Source organism: Alosa sapidissima, chromosome 18, assembly GCF_018492685.1.
Source record: "Alosa sapidissima isolate fAloSap1 chromosome 18, fAloSap1.pri, whole genome shotgun sequence".
Taxonomy (NCBI): Eukaryota; Metazoa; Chordata; class Actinopteri; order Clupeiformes; family Clupeidae; genus Alosa; species Alosa sapidissima.
Genome location: NC_055974.1, coordinates 3,248,438 through 3,263,437, shown reverse-complemented (window position 1 = coordinate 3,263,437; position 15,000 = coordinate 3,248,438). Strand labels below are relative to the sequence as shown.

At 42.8% G+C, this 15,000-nt stretch overlaps 1 protein-coding gene and 1 long non-coding RNA gene across 3 annotated transcripts in view; one reads left to right on the top strand and one right to left on the bottom strand.

Annotated features, from left to right (window-relative positions):
• The window catches only part of nat8l (N-acetyltransferase 8-like), a 26,028-nt gene extending 16,663 nt beyond the window's left edge, over positions 1-9,365 (bottom strand). Inside the window, exons 1-2 of the mRNA XM_042069795.1 lie at positions 8,294-9,365; positions 6,693-6,857 (exon numbers count right to left, since the gene is read on the bottom strand). Coding sequence (XP_041925729.1) covers positions 6,693-6,857; positions 8,294-8,612 — 484 coding nt within the window. The 5' untranslated portion in view covers positions 8,613-9,365. The remainder of the gene's footprint in view (positions 1-6,692; positions 6,858-8,293) is intronic.
• A 16-nt stretch (positions 9,366-9,381) lies between these two features.
• On the top strand, positions 9,382-14,739 carry LOC121689724. Of its 2 annotated transcripts, none has more exons than XR_006024856.1 (3): positions 9,382-10,508; positions 12,572-12,758; positions 13,008-14,739. It is a non-coding gene; the product is annotated as an uncharacterized LOC121689724 (long non-coding RNA). The 2 variants fall into 2 exon arrangements; XR_006024855.1 differs by having other exon boundaries at positions 9,384-10,508; positions 12,572-12,782.
• Positions 14,740-15,000: the final 261 nt, after the last annotated feature.

The window sequence follows — 15,000 nt, the reverse complement described above, 5'->3', positions numbered from 1 at the left end:
AGGGGAGAACTGCCACTCTCGGAAAACTTCCGGTTTCTTTTTTTTTTTTTTAAGTATATTTTTTTGGGCTTTTTATGCCTTTAATTCGATAGGACAGTGGAGAATGACAGGAAGCGAGTGGGAGAGAGAGTCGGGGCGGGATCCGGAAAGGATCACGGGGTTCCACATGAGGGCGCTCGTCCACAAGTTCAGAATGCATGGAGGTCTATTCGCCTTATTCACCCGGCTGCGATAACGAGGCTGAGGGGTACACTTGCCATTACACCTCAGTCCAGCAGATGGTGGTGTTAATGCACTCCGTTTGCAAACTGCTGAAAAAAGCTCACTGATTAAAGAAGAAGGGTTCACTGGCCTGTTCTTCTTCTTCAGTGAATTGTTTTTTAGCAGTTTGCAAACGGAGTGCATTACCACCACCATCTGCTGGACTGAGGTGTAATGACAATTGTACCCCTCAGACTCGTAATGGCCACCGGGTGAATAAGGCGAATGGAGCTGTAGCCCTCAAAATCCACTTTTGAGGTTATAAATTTTTTTCAAGTAATTTGAATATTGTATTCGAAAAATACACTTGGTTGAGTATTATATTTTTTAAAGTCACTTAATTGTTCTAAAAAGCCTTTCAAACGTGTCAATGACGTCATTCATTAGCACAATGCTAGCATGTTATGGGCAACAACGACCCAACCTGTAAGAAATCAGAAGGACATAAGTACTCGTTCATTTAACTTTTGACCTATAACCCATGTTGAAGTTATACAAACTACAATCAAATCTGAGATTTGTCAACGACAATCAGGTGAAAGAGACAAATTTAGCCGTCTAGCTCCATTGACTCCCATTCATTCTGCACTCATGGCGATCGCCCCCAGTGGAACTCTGGTGGAACTGCAATGGCACTTAATACGGAGTGGCCAGGCTCTCCGTAGACAGGCTCTGGCAGATCTGACTTGATGTGATGCATGCTGGGTTGAACACAATGCATACTGGGATGGACGCAATGCTTACTGGTTAGAAATTTTATCAGACTTCTGTCAGCCGGGGAGGGACTTACCACCGTGACACCATGTCACATGACCTTAAAATATCGCGGGAGTCTTAGCCTGCAGACAGATCTCGCAGTTGCCTTCCACGAGCTGCACGAGCTGAAACACGCCCTCATGACGTCAGTTCAAAGATGTGATAGGGCCATTTTGGAGGAATCTCCTCATAACGATTTTGACGGGAGTGTCATATGCTGCTTCCTTATGTTGGAATATGCGAAAATGAACAGAAATCGAAGGAATACCTTCTTATATGTGATTTCTGCAACAATGGTAGGCTAGCCTACTGAAAACGTTTGGATATTCTGTTATTTTCGGCTGTTGGCTAAATAGATAGACACACATATAGGGGAAACACTTGATATTGAATGTATGTGCTACAATGCAGGCCTGTTAACTGTATGACAACAGTGGTTTATTTAAACTACATCATAAGAATTTATTTCGTCAGTCAGAATAAGAATGAAAGTTTTGCTGTATTTATTGCCAACAAAATTCCGCGATATCTCCCGCGAGTCACATCAGGCAGACTGTAGCCTGCCTGTCCGGGATGAGCTGCCCTCTGTTGTAGCTCCTCCCGGCTAGCCTCTGAAGATCACGTTTACGTAGAAAGCCAGACAAAGTCAGACTCAGTCGATCTCAAACAAGCCTATTGACAAAGATGGCGGAGTATTTTACTGCCTAGTGACTATGGCGAAAATCTTAATGTGATTAAAAACTTTCTTGACGAATATTGGTACTTGTATCAACAAGGATTGTGGTTTATACATCACACAAACTTAGTCAGGGCCAATACACTATCAAATAGACCACTGTATTATGTTCTGACATTGTATGTCATTACATAATGCAGCTAACATTAGCCTACATGCTGCAACACAGGTATGAAATATATTATGTTTTAGTCAGTGTCCAAAGGGGTGAAAGCCACTTTAAATCGGGTCACATTATTGACTGTTGTGTGTCCAAGAGTCAGCTTGTGGGTTTTGTAAAGGCCAGCATAAGGGACAAGACCTACAAAGTTGTGGTGAGTTAAGCAGGGAGGTTGGTAACGTTAATGCTGCTAGTTAACATTAGCTAGACTACTGTAGCCTTCATACTGTATGATTCATATCAATCATTAACCTAGGAATACTTCTTTGTGCATTTAATGAACATTTTGTGTAATATTTCACGGCAAATTAATGAACTGAATAAACTGTGGTCCAATAGGGTGACCAGACGTCCCGAAAAATTCGGGACAGTCCCGATATCCAAGCAGTTGTCCTGAATCCCGAATTCTGCCCTAATTGTCCCGAAAATTATACTCAATCAGAATACTGAGTAGTTATTTTCTGATAAACATTAAAAACTGTCCGTAAAGAGGTTGAGTCGACTGCATGCAGCCCCCGACGGCAGCTAAGTGTCTGGATGCAGCCCGGCTACTGTTTCTTTTTGACGTTCTATAATTAGGTGCGAATATGCACTGATTTCGCGAAGCCGAGGACATTGAATGTGCAGGCAGCGCAGCAGGCAGAGCCAGCGTGTTTGCAAAAAAAAATACGTCGGAAGTTCGGCCTAATGTCCATGTCGTTTTAACATAATCTACTTAATCTAACAATTATTTTGTATTCTTACTTAATGACCCATAATTTTGGAAAGGCTTGTTATTAGCATTAGGCTATTATCCTTATTCTGAAAGGTCTGATTTGCACTGTTACGCAGTCATTGGTTTTTTTTTTGGTTATTTTTCCCACAATGACATTTTGAGTTCATGATTTCTCTGTTGTATTTTGAGGCAGACTTGATGTTGAATAAAAATGTGTTTTGGTACAGGTTTGAAAATTCGCTGTAAGCCTACCACCAAGAGCAGACCATGCACCGGTCCATGCATCAGCCCGACTGAGCAGTGATGACAGCATAGGATGACAGGTAGCACTGCACCATGTTGCTAACGTTAACCGCTTTCACACACACACAACATAAAATACACGATGATAAATATAAAATTCAATATCAAAACACTATTATTTACACGATTACTCCTGAAATAACTATTATCTGCACATTCACTATATAAAAATCACTGTTTGGAGGAAAGGGTTTGCGTGCTGTCGCCGGTTGGAAATGGTTTAAATGGCAAAATAAATCACGCCGATTTTGCCTATATTATTCAGTGAGGTGCGGTGGTTTATGGGATGAGTAGTTCCTTCGCTCGGAAATGAAAATATGTACACAGTCTTGTACCTTTTTTTTTTATTGACTTTTTTTGGATTTTCTCTTCGTTTTTTCACTTGAAATGATATGTTGTATGCTTATGAGTTATGCCGTAGCTGGTTAGCCTAAGACATGCTGTAAAACTCCTTAGATAAGGATTTTTCCAAACGTTAATGGGACAAATGAATGGGAATCTTACATCCGGCACCTAACCGCATTTTGGCTGTGGGCGGGACTGTGCAGCTCTATGGGTTCTTATGCATATTAGGCTAGCTTTTGCCAATGAAAATGAATGCAACATAAAAAAAAAACAGTAGGCTACTGCTCCTAACTGAAGAAACGTTTACGTTACTGTAAGGAAATTATTATTATCCAGGGTTCTCAAGTTTTGAGCTCAGCTTGGAGTGAGATTTGGGGGTGGGGGTGGGGTGGGGGTGGGGTGGGGGGGCACTCACTCACTAATTAAAAAAAAAATTGGAAAGAAGCATTAACCTTTTAAGACCTTGAATTTGTCATTTGCCTCTTATGTCAGCCTTATCAAGAGAAACCATTTGTGTTTTTATGTCACCAGGAAGCATGTCAGTAGAATTTTTTTTTCATATTTACGTGGGATAGATTGGAATCTTGGATTGGAATAATCGTGGATTGGAATAATCGTGACGCTGGGATATTCTGTGGCTTACCAATTTACGAGATGTATAGCCTATGTACTGAGTGAGACAAATATTTTATTTATTAGGCTAATTGCTTTATTCACTATACCATTGGACTAAGCATGTGAATGCCGAGACCATTTTTTTTTTATAAGGACAGCAAGTTCATTATCTTGGGTTGCTATTTATGCACATTATGGTGGTTGGCAGGTCATTGTCTGCAGCAGTCCTGTATCTTTATAAAAAAAAATGTATGTGTAGCATACTCGCTCAAATTGATAACAATCGTTAATAATAAGCCAATTTTTATTCATTGTTGACATGGTCCATGGAGGCTCAGACGGGTGTCTCGGGACCTGATGAACACGGCGCTAAAAAGCTCAGACGAGTGCGAATGACGAGCCCCTAACTGGGCAACTCTGTTACCAAAATCTAGCCCCAGTTTCCGACCTCTGACTCACACAAGTGACGTGAATGACGCGGAATGATGATGTTTTCACTCGGAGAAAGGTTTTTCCGAAGCCCATGAACGCTAGGAGAGGTCAGGGCTCGTCATCACTTTAGTCGTCACGTTGTAGTTCGTTTGTAGTCTATGTGGCCTTTCGTGTCCAACAGTTTTAATGTGAACTTGGGAATTTGCCGTTTTTGTCACTTGAAAGCTGCATATCTTTCTTTCACGAGTGTCTTACACAATATTTTAAGCAAATACAGTTGTTTGTTTAGGATTAGTGAGTGTATGTTTTAACCTTTGTTGTGGCATCCGTGTTTGTCACACATTCCGACAGCAAAGCACATGAACACTTGCTTTCGGAAAAACAAAGTAGCCATGGGGGCGGTCCTTGTCATTCCGAAGTGCCCTGAATGCACCATAAATGCCCAAGAAACGTCACATCATAAAAGTTGTAGGCCTATAACGCAAAAACGTAATGACAGCTTGTTCGTGGTGGTGTAGTGCTGCCTAATTGAAATGGGATAGGGTTATCTTATATTCGGCTATTACGTGTGGCACATTTATTGGGCTTTTAGCCTCTTTTAATTTATTTGATGAGGAACTGATAAAGACTGAGCAGCAGAAAAGTCATAGTCGATACATAAATCCTTTATTATTATAATTAGGCTATTGATAGCCTACTATTGCTTTACTACTATTACTGTTATTATTATTATTATTCGGATGAGGCAAAGGAATGTAAATCTGAGTCTGAAATGTTGGCTACAAACAGTCTATACTGCTGTAACTGCACTGCTGTTATTAATTGTTAACATCCGGGAACTATTTGATTCTTCCATTAGCTGCCATTGTTGGAAAAAAATGGAACATTGGCGTCAATGGAGTTGTCGCAACTCTACCTTTATATGGCTCTGTCCAGAGCTATAAGGCTCTGGTGTTGTCATAATTGGTGGCAATGGCAATGGTTATTCTCCTATTCAGCTTAACAGGGAAGCTACACCAGGCGTGTAACTGAAGTGTTCCGTTCACGTTGCCTCTGTTGCAACAATTAGCTTCCACTATAATCAATGGAAGTAGCTACACCAGACATAATAGTGGCGTGTACATTTAAAAAAAAAATAGACCAGTCTTGCGTAAAATGGATTTTACGCGTCGCGAACGGAACGCTTCAGTTACGCGACCAGTGTAGAACCCTGTAAGAGTTCTTCTCAGAAATCTGTTTATATTATATAAAGGTAAACAGAAAAGCTTATGAATTTTAATGTATGTTTTATACATGTTTATATATTATTTGTGTGTATTTGATCCTTTACTCTTTATGAAGTGTGTAGTCAAACTAACTTCAGTTCAACCTTTGTGAGTCCTCATGTCTGACTCAAAAACCCTCTCCATGTCTCACTTTCAGCCTTGAGTCTTTCCGTCTGACCTTTGCACCCGCTTTACCTTCAGGCATTGACCTGCCTGCCCTAACTTGGCCCTCAGTCTTGGCTCTCCTCACATGTACCTTTCACCCTCTCCCCTTTTGGCTTTCAACTTTTCAGCTCTCTCTCCTGGCACCTTTTTATACCTTTTCACTGTCGGTGTTTTTACCACTAACTCACCTCCACCTCATATCCCTGTCATATCCAACACTTATGTCTAGTGGTACTCTTTGCAACCCTATGCTGTAACTCTCTGCTGTAAATACTCAGATCAGAATGATTCTTATGCTATCCCCTCCCCTTTCTCCCCATTATGTACTATACTTACATACTCACCTCTTGGTTTACAAATGCACACATTGTGTTCTATTGAAACAGTGGTGGGGCTATCATTGGATAAACAGTTTGGTATCCACTTATCCTCATGTCTAAAGGTCATGATATACATTAAAACTTTTGCATGTTGTTGGGGCTCTAGGCAACAACTTTTATCTGGAGCTTTTAATCACCAGTAAGCAATTTTTCCTAATTATCCCATCCAAACACAAGGACCTTGTGGCCACATTGCTCAAAAGGTTGCCTCATGTATCACCACCTTGCCCTTTAAGGTACATGGGGCAACTTTTAGAGCAATTTTGCTGGGCATAACTGGTTCCATGTCTTCTGCTTGGATGATTATCATTTATGAAAAGTTGCCTTCTAATGACTTAAGTTCTCCAAAAAAGGTTGCCCTGTAATGTAGGGCCTATATCAATGGGAATGTGCCAAATCAACAGTACTCAGGAGCACTGCCCAGCAATATTCTGGAAAAAGTTGCCCCATGTATAATCTCCTGAACATTCACTTTTGCATTAACCCTCTCACCCCCTGACCTCTCCACCCCACACACCAGTTGACAACCATCACCCCCTTCACGTCCGACCCCTCTCACCTGCTGGCTTCATGTAGTAGGCCTCGATGTCCGCCATGTCGGTGTGAAGCGCACAGTCCAGGTATCCGAGGATGACCTTGCGGCTGTAGTAGTAGCGCGCCCCCATCAGGAGGAACGGGGTGCAGCAGGTCAGCGCGAGAGAATCGGTCACCATGTAGCACATGACTGAGGAGACAAGGGAGAGAAGTGAGCGATACCTGTCAGGAAAGAGAAACCATACCTTTATTTCGGGGAGGGAAGAGCATTGTCCACACAACACAGTATGTTATCTATATATTATAATAATGTTATTTCCTTCTTCCTCTACACTTAGGAACTTTTAGGGGCAAACACTTACTAGTTGTATTTAAACCTGTAAGGACATTTCATGAGGTGGGGAAAAGAAAACATAATTAGAGAACAAGACACATATGGCAGTTTATTTGAGGACAAACGCTGTGTTTAGCCTACAACACAGGAGCTGATGAAGTTTGGAGCGTGAGACAGCAGTGCAGCCTGCAGGGATGGGATTCCATTACTGCCTGCATGAGCCGTTTTCACTCTTTTTAAACACACGGGGGCGCGTCAGAGCGCAAGGGAACATGCATTGCTTGGGTTACCATGGCATGCAATGTTCGCACTCCGCTGCACCACGATGTGGCATGTGCATTGTAAACACAGCCCATAAAATCACTCACCATTCTCAGCGACATCAACCTCACGACTGTAGTTTGCCAGCGTTTTAAAAGCGTTTAGTTAATCTTTGATGATACATGCCTGGCAGTTGCTGAAGGACTGTGCGACGTGTCTGGATAACTCGCTGGAGGCGTCATGATGGTTAAAGTTACCGGTACCTAGGTTTTTAAAATTATGTTGCGATATTAAATTAATAGGTCGATAAAGATCTGCTGTTTGGTGATTCCAACCAGGATAATGTAGCGCATTATGTACCGACTGACCCTTCGTGGGCGTTAATTGAGCGCCTAGTGTGCAGGATATGAGGAGGGGGGTATCTACTCAAACAAAGCCGGGGTGCATGAACTGGTCTTCACTCGGTTTCAAAAACTATATGGATCTGTTTTCCAGTGTGCAGCAGTCTCTATTATCAGTTTTTGTCTATCGCTTTTCTGAGAGTGAAAGACACGTATAAGAGAGAGGGAGGAATTTCATTTTTCGAGGCATACGCACACTCATGGGGAGGGAGCACGTTTCAACCCCCTCTCCCCACACACACACACACACACACACACACACTAATATTCATTCATTCAAGCATGAGTCAAGACGGTAGTCTACGCAGGCATTTACCGGCACAGCCAAGCACACACGCACACTGACGGCCTACCGGCAAAATCTGTCTGCACGGGAGTAGGCTATGATGTTGGCATCATCGATGGGTCTAACCCCACAATGCAACTATGACAATTCAGTCAGTCATCCGAACCGGTTGCTCGTCTGTGCGAACCGCCTAAATGGATGCAGATGTTGCGACAAAAAAAAAAACCCGAATCCATTGGCTTTACGCCTTATTGCTATATTTTAATGACACTATATCGGAATGATAAGGCACATCTGTTTCCACTACAAACTGACCAGCACCAGTCAGGTGCAGTCTGACTTACGAGTGAGCATCGCGTAGAGAAACTGGGTTTGATTCTGGTGCCGTAGCCCTCGGAAGGCCGTATTCGGGATCCGCTCCATGATACCCTCGCAGAAGATGCGCCTCACTTCGCCGTGGTCGGCACGCTCGAACTCCCGAATGAACACTGCATCTCCCCGCGGCTCCTTGCTCTCCAGTGCGCTGGTAGCCGGCGCGGGCGTGGAAGTCCACATTTGTGAGGAGGAAACAATGATTGAATCTTTTTTGGTCCCGGGTATGGCATCATGCTCATCCGCTACTATTTTAGTCTCGCAAACCATTTTAGGAGACGAACAATGCATGCAAATGGCCTCAAATAAACTGGGTAAGCGAGAAATAAAATAAACAAAAGGGTGATGGATGATGCTTTTTTGTTGTTATGGAAAGGGGGGAAAGGGCAGATGCTCTGCTGCAACCCTGAGCTCTGCTCGCGACCAAGACTTGTTGGTGAAATTTAAACCGTATATAAATGTGCGGTGCGGGCCGCATTCAGATTCTGGGGTTGGGCTCGATGCTGCAATCTACAGATTGGCCAGTGCTCCACACCACGTGACCGCGAAAGGCGGAGAGGCGCCCACAGAGAAACACCCTGACGTCTCTCTTTTTACCCCCCTCTGTGCCTTTCTCTTTCACATAAGCTATGCCGTTTTTTTCTCTTTTAAAAAAATCGCTCCGCTGTATAGTCAGCCGGCGAAATTCCACACATGTGTGCGTTGGGGGAGGTGTGGCAGCAAGGCGCATGGCGCACAGTGGCTCATGATGGTAGTGTTGCGGTGTCTGTGTGGGGAGGGGAATTGGGCTAGACTGTGTACCGGTACCGCTCGTCTCATGTCTGACTGGCTCTCAGGCTTATCTGGCTTCTAATTTGCCCGTGACCTATTCGCAAGCGGTTGATTTGAGGACGGCGTACGGGGCAGAGGAAGCCCCGAGCGGGAATGTCGCGTGTTCACTGATTACAGGATGTCCGGCGCGATAATCTCTCATTGGGGTGACGGGGCTTGGGCTGGGCGAATTGTTGCCTCGAGTGACAGCTTTGCTGCAGTGCAGTCAGTGCCGGGTGAGCCGGCAGGGGTGTTCTCTCACCTAGCCCGCCCTTTCTCTCTATCACTCCCCATCTCTCGCACGCTTCCTCTCTCTATCCCACTCTCTCTATCCTACAACGATGTGTGGGTCCGCCGCTAACCTACTCTCAACACGCCCAATTATGACGAGTTGTGATGCTTGAGCGCTGATGACCGGGTCCCATTCCGAGAGCCAGATGACGAGACTGCAGCGAGCCATCGGCACCTGTCAGTATCCCCACCCCATAGGCTGGTGCGCACAACAATGGCTAGTCTGTTTGAAGTTTGTCTCAGAAGTGTCCTGGAGGGTTTGGCCGATCAGCTTACTAACATAGGCTAGTTTACATATGTGACTATGCCTAATATTGAAATGGCATTATGCAATTTAGGATGCTGCATTGCGTGCAATACATGGGTGCATTTTTAGCCAAGGCCATGTGTTGATTTAACGCCGGCGCATTGTACCAGACTAGTTTAGACTGGATCTACTCTCGTCCCCTCCCCCTCGCGAAGGAAGAAGAGAGAAAAAAAACGTCGACCTGATCGCCCATTTAAAGGAAACCGGAGAACCCTCCACCGCCCCGCAACAGATCGCCCCTGTCCTCCCAAGCAAAGACTTTGCTTCATGCGTGCGTGCGCACTTTATACGCGCGACATCACCTGAGAGCATGTGGTCATTTCTCAACATCAGCACCTGCACCAGGATGGAGCGCCACTGACTCGCGCGCACCCTGACAAGAACCGCCCAGCATATAGTATCATACGGTAGTTCAGTTCAGTTTAAAAGAGAGAGTATATTCTGTTTTAAAGAAGTATAATATAGCCTATTATCGAGATGTCTGCACGTTTTATGTTGTCGTAATCTGATCCAGTTGCGGTTTTCAACAACTACTTCCGTGCTGGCCAGATTACTTGAAAAAGCTGTTTATACGAAATCTAATGCCATGCCTTTTTACGCTAGGGCTTTCATGCAGAAAACTTCTGTGAGATGCGTTTTGATGATGAATTGACGCCTGTTTGGAGGTTTCTGCAGTGCTAAAGGTGCAGGAAGCATCGCAGCATTCTGCCAACCAAATGTTTAGTTGTGTGCGTGTGCATCTGTGTGAGCAACTGTAGACCTCATCCTCATAACTGCAGGTCAGAAACTTTGTGTTGTATTGTAGTATCAAGGATTACAACCATTTTACAGCGTTATTGATGTATTTGAAATGCGTAGCAAGGGGGGGGGGGGGGGGGGGGGGGTAGCCACTCCCCAGATTTTTTTTCTGCCATTTATTCATGGTGCTGTTACTTGTAGGGCTTCAACAGATTAAACCTCCATCAGCACATTTATCAATTGAAGGAGTTAATGTCAGTGTGTCTTTTCTGCTTGATTAATTATTATATTCTTATAACTATTCTTCCTGTATGCATTATTCTATGATATATCGTAGTTGGAACATACACAAACCCACATAGACATTTCACCCCAGAGCATCACACTCCCTTTACAATGCTTGACATATGGAATCAATCACTCCTCCAGCATTTGGTCATCTTACAAATATTCTTCCTTGTTCCTAACAGTTTCTTTAAGTCTTTCTCTGTCAACTGTTTGAGTTATTTTGTCTTTCTTCTGCAAATCTGTCTAAGGCCAGCATCTCCTCAGTTGACACCGACACTGGTGTTTTGCAGGTACTATTTGACACAGCTGCCAGTTTAAGGCCTGTAAGACGTCTTTTTCTCCAACTAGACACTCAAATGTCTGTGTCCTCTTGCTCAGTTGTACTGGGGCCTCTCTCTCTCCTCTTACCCCCCTTGCTCCTATTCTGGTAAAGCCAGTTTGAGCTCTACTGTGAAAGACATAACACGCAGCATTGTATGAGATCCTGAGTTTCTTGGCCATTTCTCACATGGAATAGCTTTCATTTCTCAGGACATGAATAGATTTACATGTTTCAGAAGAAAGTTAATTGTTTCTGGCCATTTTGTGTCATAAAATCGAACGACAATAGCTGATGCTCTAGATACTCAACTCACCTAAACAAGGCTAATTGTATTGCTTCTTAAATCCTGGCAACAGTTTTCAGCCGTGCTAATAAAATTGAAAAATATCTTTGTACTGATCAGTTAGCCTTTTTAAAATGCTAAACTTGAATTGGCAAACACAACATGCCATTGGGACACAAGACACATTTATGTTGATATTGCATTCAAAATCAACCATTTCCTGCTAAAAACATTTACAACCGTAACAACCGTACACTGTATTTCTGATTGATTTGGTGTTATTGCAATGGCCAAAAATGGTCTAAAAAAGGACATTTCTGAGTGACCTCAAACTTTTGAACAGTAGTGTAAATAAAATAAAAAGCCCTGTATTTTGTCAGTTAGTACATGCATGTTAAGCTCTCTGGGTGCCCTAGTTCCTCACAGTTATCTCATCTTTGACCTGTGGGTTCCTCAGCAGCAGGGTGGCCTCAAAGGTCAGGCGTCGTCACCCTCGAACTTAGCCATGTTGGGTCATGTTGGGTCTGTTGGGTCATGTTGGGTGAAGCTGACCTGAGAGATTATATGTTTTTATGATATGGTGTACCTTCCCAGAACATTCCAAGAATGAGGAGGAATTGCTGTTAAGCAATGTTTAAACCTGTTCCAAAAGGGTTTTTTTTGATGGGAATATCAAATGTTTTGAACATTGTTTCAGCAGGCATAACAAGAAATGGGTTAAAAGAAAAATCAATTGATGCATGCAGCTTAAATAAAAATATAAATATTCATGTAAATGTAAAACCATTGTAAAATTGCAAGGTCAAGCAAACAAAAGCTTTGAAGCTTAGAGGTAAGTATCGGAAAAGTTTGGCTATTCTTATCACCCTTACCCTCTTGTCAGTTCAAGTTGATTACAAAAAAAAATAGAATGTTGTTGAGATTTCTCCTTTAAGGTTAATAGTCATGCTTGTCTGCTCTTCCATGCCTTTGTAACATGCCATTTATGCTGGTTAGCACATGTTTAGGCTGCTAAAATGACTGTTAACAGTGCCAATATTTCTCTCTTGAGGGGTGAAAAGAAACTAGTCTATTTTAATTTATTCAGTTACTGTACATGTACCTTATTGTTTGTTTTCCATAGCTATGTTGCCCAGCACATTTGATATGCTGTGTTCAATTCTTAAATCCTCTTGCACATGGGTGCTGGCGCTTTCTATCATTTTCTGCAGGCCAGCTGTAGTGTGCTCAGGTGTGTGTATTGACCAGAGGTATGTGTGTGATGGGACAGCACAGTCTCAGCTTCAAGGCCACTTTACCTGGATCCATCTCTGTGATGACTAGACTGCTGCATTCTACAGGGCCTCTTGTATGATGGAGAGAAAGACTGTTCTGGTGGTACTGACAAGGGTGGCTGTGGTGAGTCCTCCAGTCCACTGAAAGGTACCAACACTTTAGCTAACATTGGTGACCATATCAATTATCGCCAGTTATCTGCCATCTAGTCTGGAATAGTTATGATGGCTTTGGCTCACTGATGGTGCATGTTTGTCAAACAGACCCAATGCATTTAATTGCAGATTCACAGCAATATATTACATGTCTCTCTCTCTCTCTGTCTCTCTGTTTGTGGGTGTGGTGTGTGGGTGTGTGTGCTTGGACTGACAGGATTTCTGTGAAGACCTTTGATGCCATCAGCAGAGCAGAGCAGGTTGTATCATTTGCAAAGAGAGAGAGTGTGTGTGTGTGTGTGAACCACTGTTTTGAATTGGCAGATTTAATAGAAAAGACTAATCTGTTGTAATATGTTTTCAGTACTCTAGAAATCTATCTTTTTTACACATATACATACTTCTTTACACATCAGATACATCTGAAATACGACAAATACTGATAATATGATGTGATACTGATATAGTTAACAATGTCCCAGAATTGTAATCACTTAAATAGTGTTGAAAGAATGCTTCCCTAAGTATAAAGCTATGATAATTAGGAAGAGAAATCTAACAATGAACAAACAGAAAGAGAAATTTGTGTGAGAGATAATGTGTTTGTGTTTGTGTGTGTGTGTGTGTGTCCCTCTCTCTCTGTGTGTGTATGTGTGTGGCAAAGGTATGCAGAAGCATAGAGGTCATTTCCAGCTCAGTTCCTGCTGACATGATCACTCACTATTGAGCTGTTGGTGATGCAAGTATTCTTATGTGTGTATGTGTGTGTGTGTATGTGTAGTAATGTGAGTGTCCGAGCGGATGAAAAGACTCAGGCATTGAAACTAAAGTTGGAGTAATTCCTCTTATTTTTATTTGTAAGCTACCGGCAGGTTTAGGAGACAAAACAATACAAATAAAGAATAAACAAAAACACTGATAAAAGACAGAAAACAAACATGGGAAAATGGCCACCATGACTAGGCCCTGCAGAATAACAATCTCGACACCTACGACCTCTCATGACAAAGGCGAACCTTGAATGAAGCGTTCGACAACATTTTCTAACATTATTATGGTCACAACCAAAACACACAATTGATCACAAATCAGTCATCACATTGACACGATCTTAGAACCCCTACACTGCATAAGCGCATCACACTACTTCCTAACTTTAATGTGAAGACAAGACATCAACAATGCGTTGCAATCCCAAAATAACACAAAGAAAAATCGTCCCAAACACCCCTGCCTAAATGAGCACTTCCCTTACGGGTGCCCATCCCGACCATTTAAATGAGGCCCACCTCCTACACCCCGGAAGACTGGCATGCAACAGGTAAGGTAAACATTCATTTGCAAATTACAAAGTCCAACATACAAACACAGTTGAAGCGATCCCACTAAGATGTAAAATGTGCACACAAGAAATCCTCCAACTGCCCTGACGTTATGCTTCACACAACTAACCATTTACTGTAGCGCTCCTTTTGGACACGGCATGCTCAATGTTCCAACGTTAATTCACAATACATTGCCATTTTCAACATATGCATTTTAGAAACATGTCATTTAATCACCCAGTACCAAATGTCCCGTTTATAACATGTCAATTAATCACCCAGTCCATATCTCTACCAAATGTCCCGTTTATAAAATAAACTCAGGTCCCATTGTTCCTAAACTGGCGGGAATGTGCCCGCCAAAGTGACAGACACGGTGCGCTCTGTCACAACGTTGGTGTGTGTGTTTGTATGTAGGCTATGTGTGTGAGGAGCATAGGTCATAGATCAGTAGAGTAGTGTTGCCTGCATCTTGTCCTCAGTTTTTGTCCTCAGATGCCTGTTGGTGTGTGTGTGTGTGTGTGTGTGTGTGTGAGCGTGTTGACAGGCGGGTCACAGTGAAATATTCTGGCTGAAGATTAATGTTTTGTTAAAAAAATAAATCCTCCACCATCTTTACACAAATCATGTGTCTGTAATATATACAATTCACAGTTTATATAAAGAACAAAAAAAACTGGCCAAATACGGCATAGCCACCTCTCTCTCTCTTTCTCTCTCTCCTTCTCTCTCTCTTTCTCTCTCTCTCCCGCTGCCCCCTCTCTCTCTTTCTCATTGCATGCATGTGTTGTGATTGTGTGTGTGAGGGTGATTAAGACAACGTGGCAGTAAACTAATAGTGCTGACATGACAACATCTGTATATCATTCTGTTGAAATGATATAC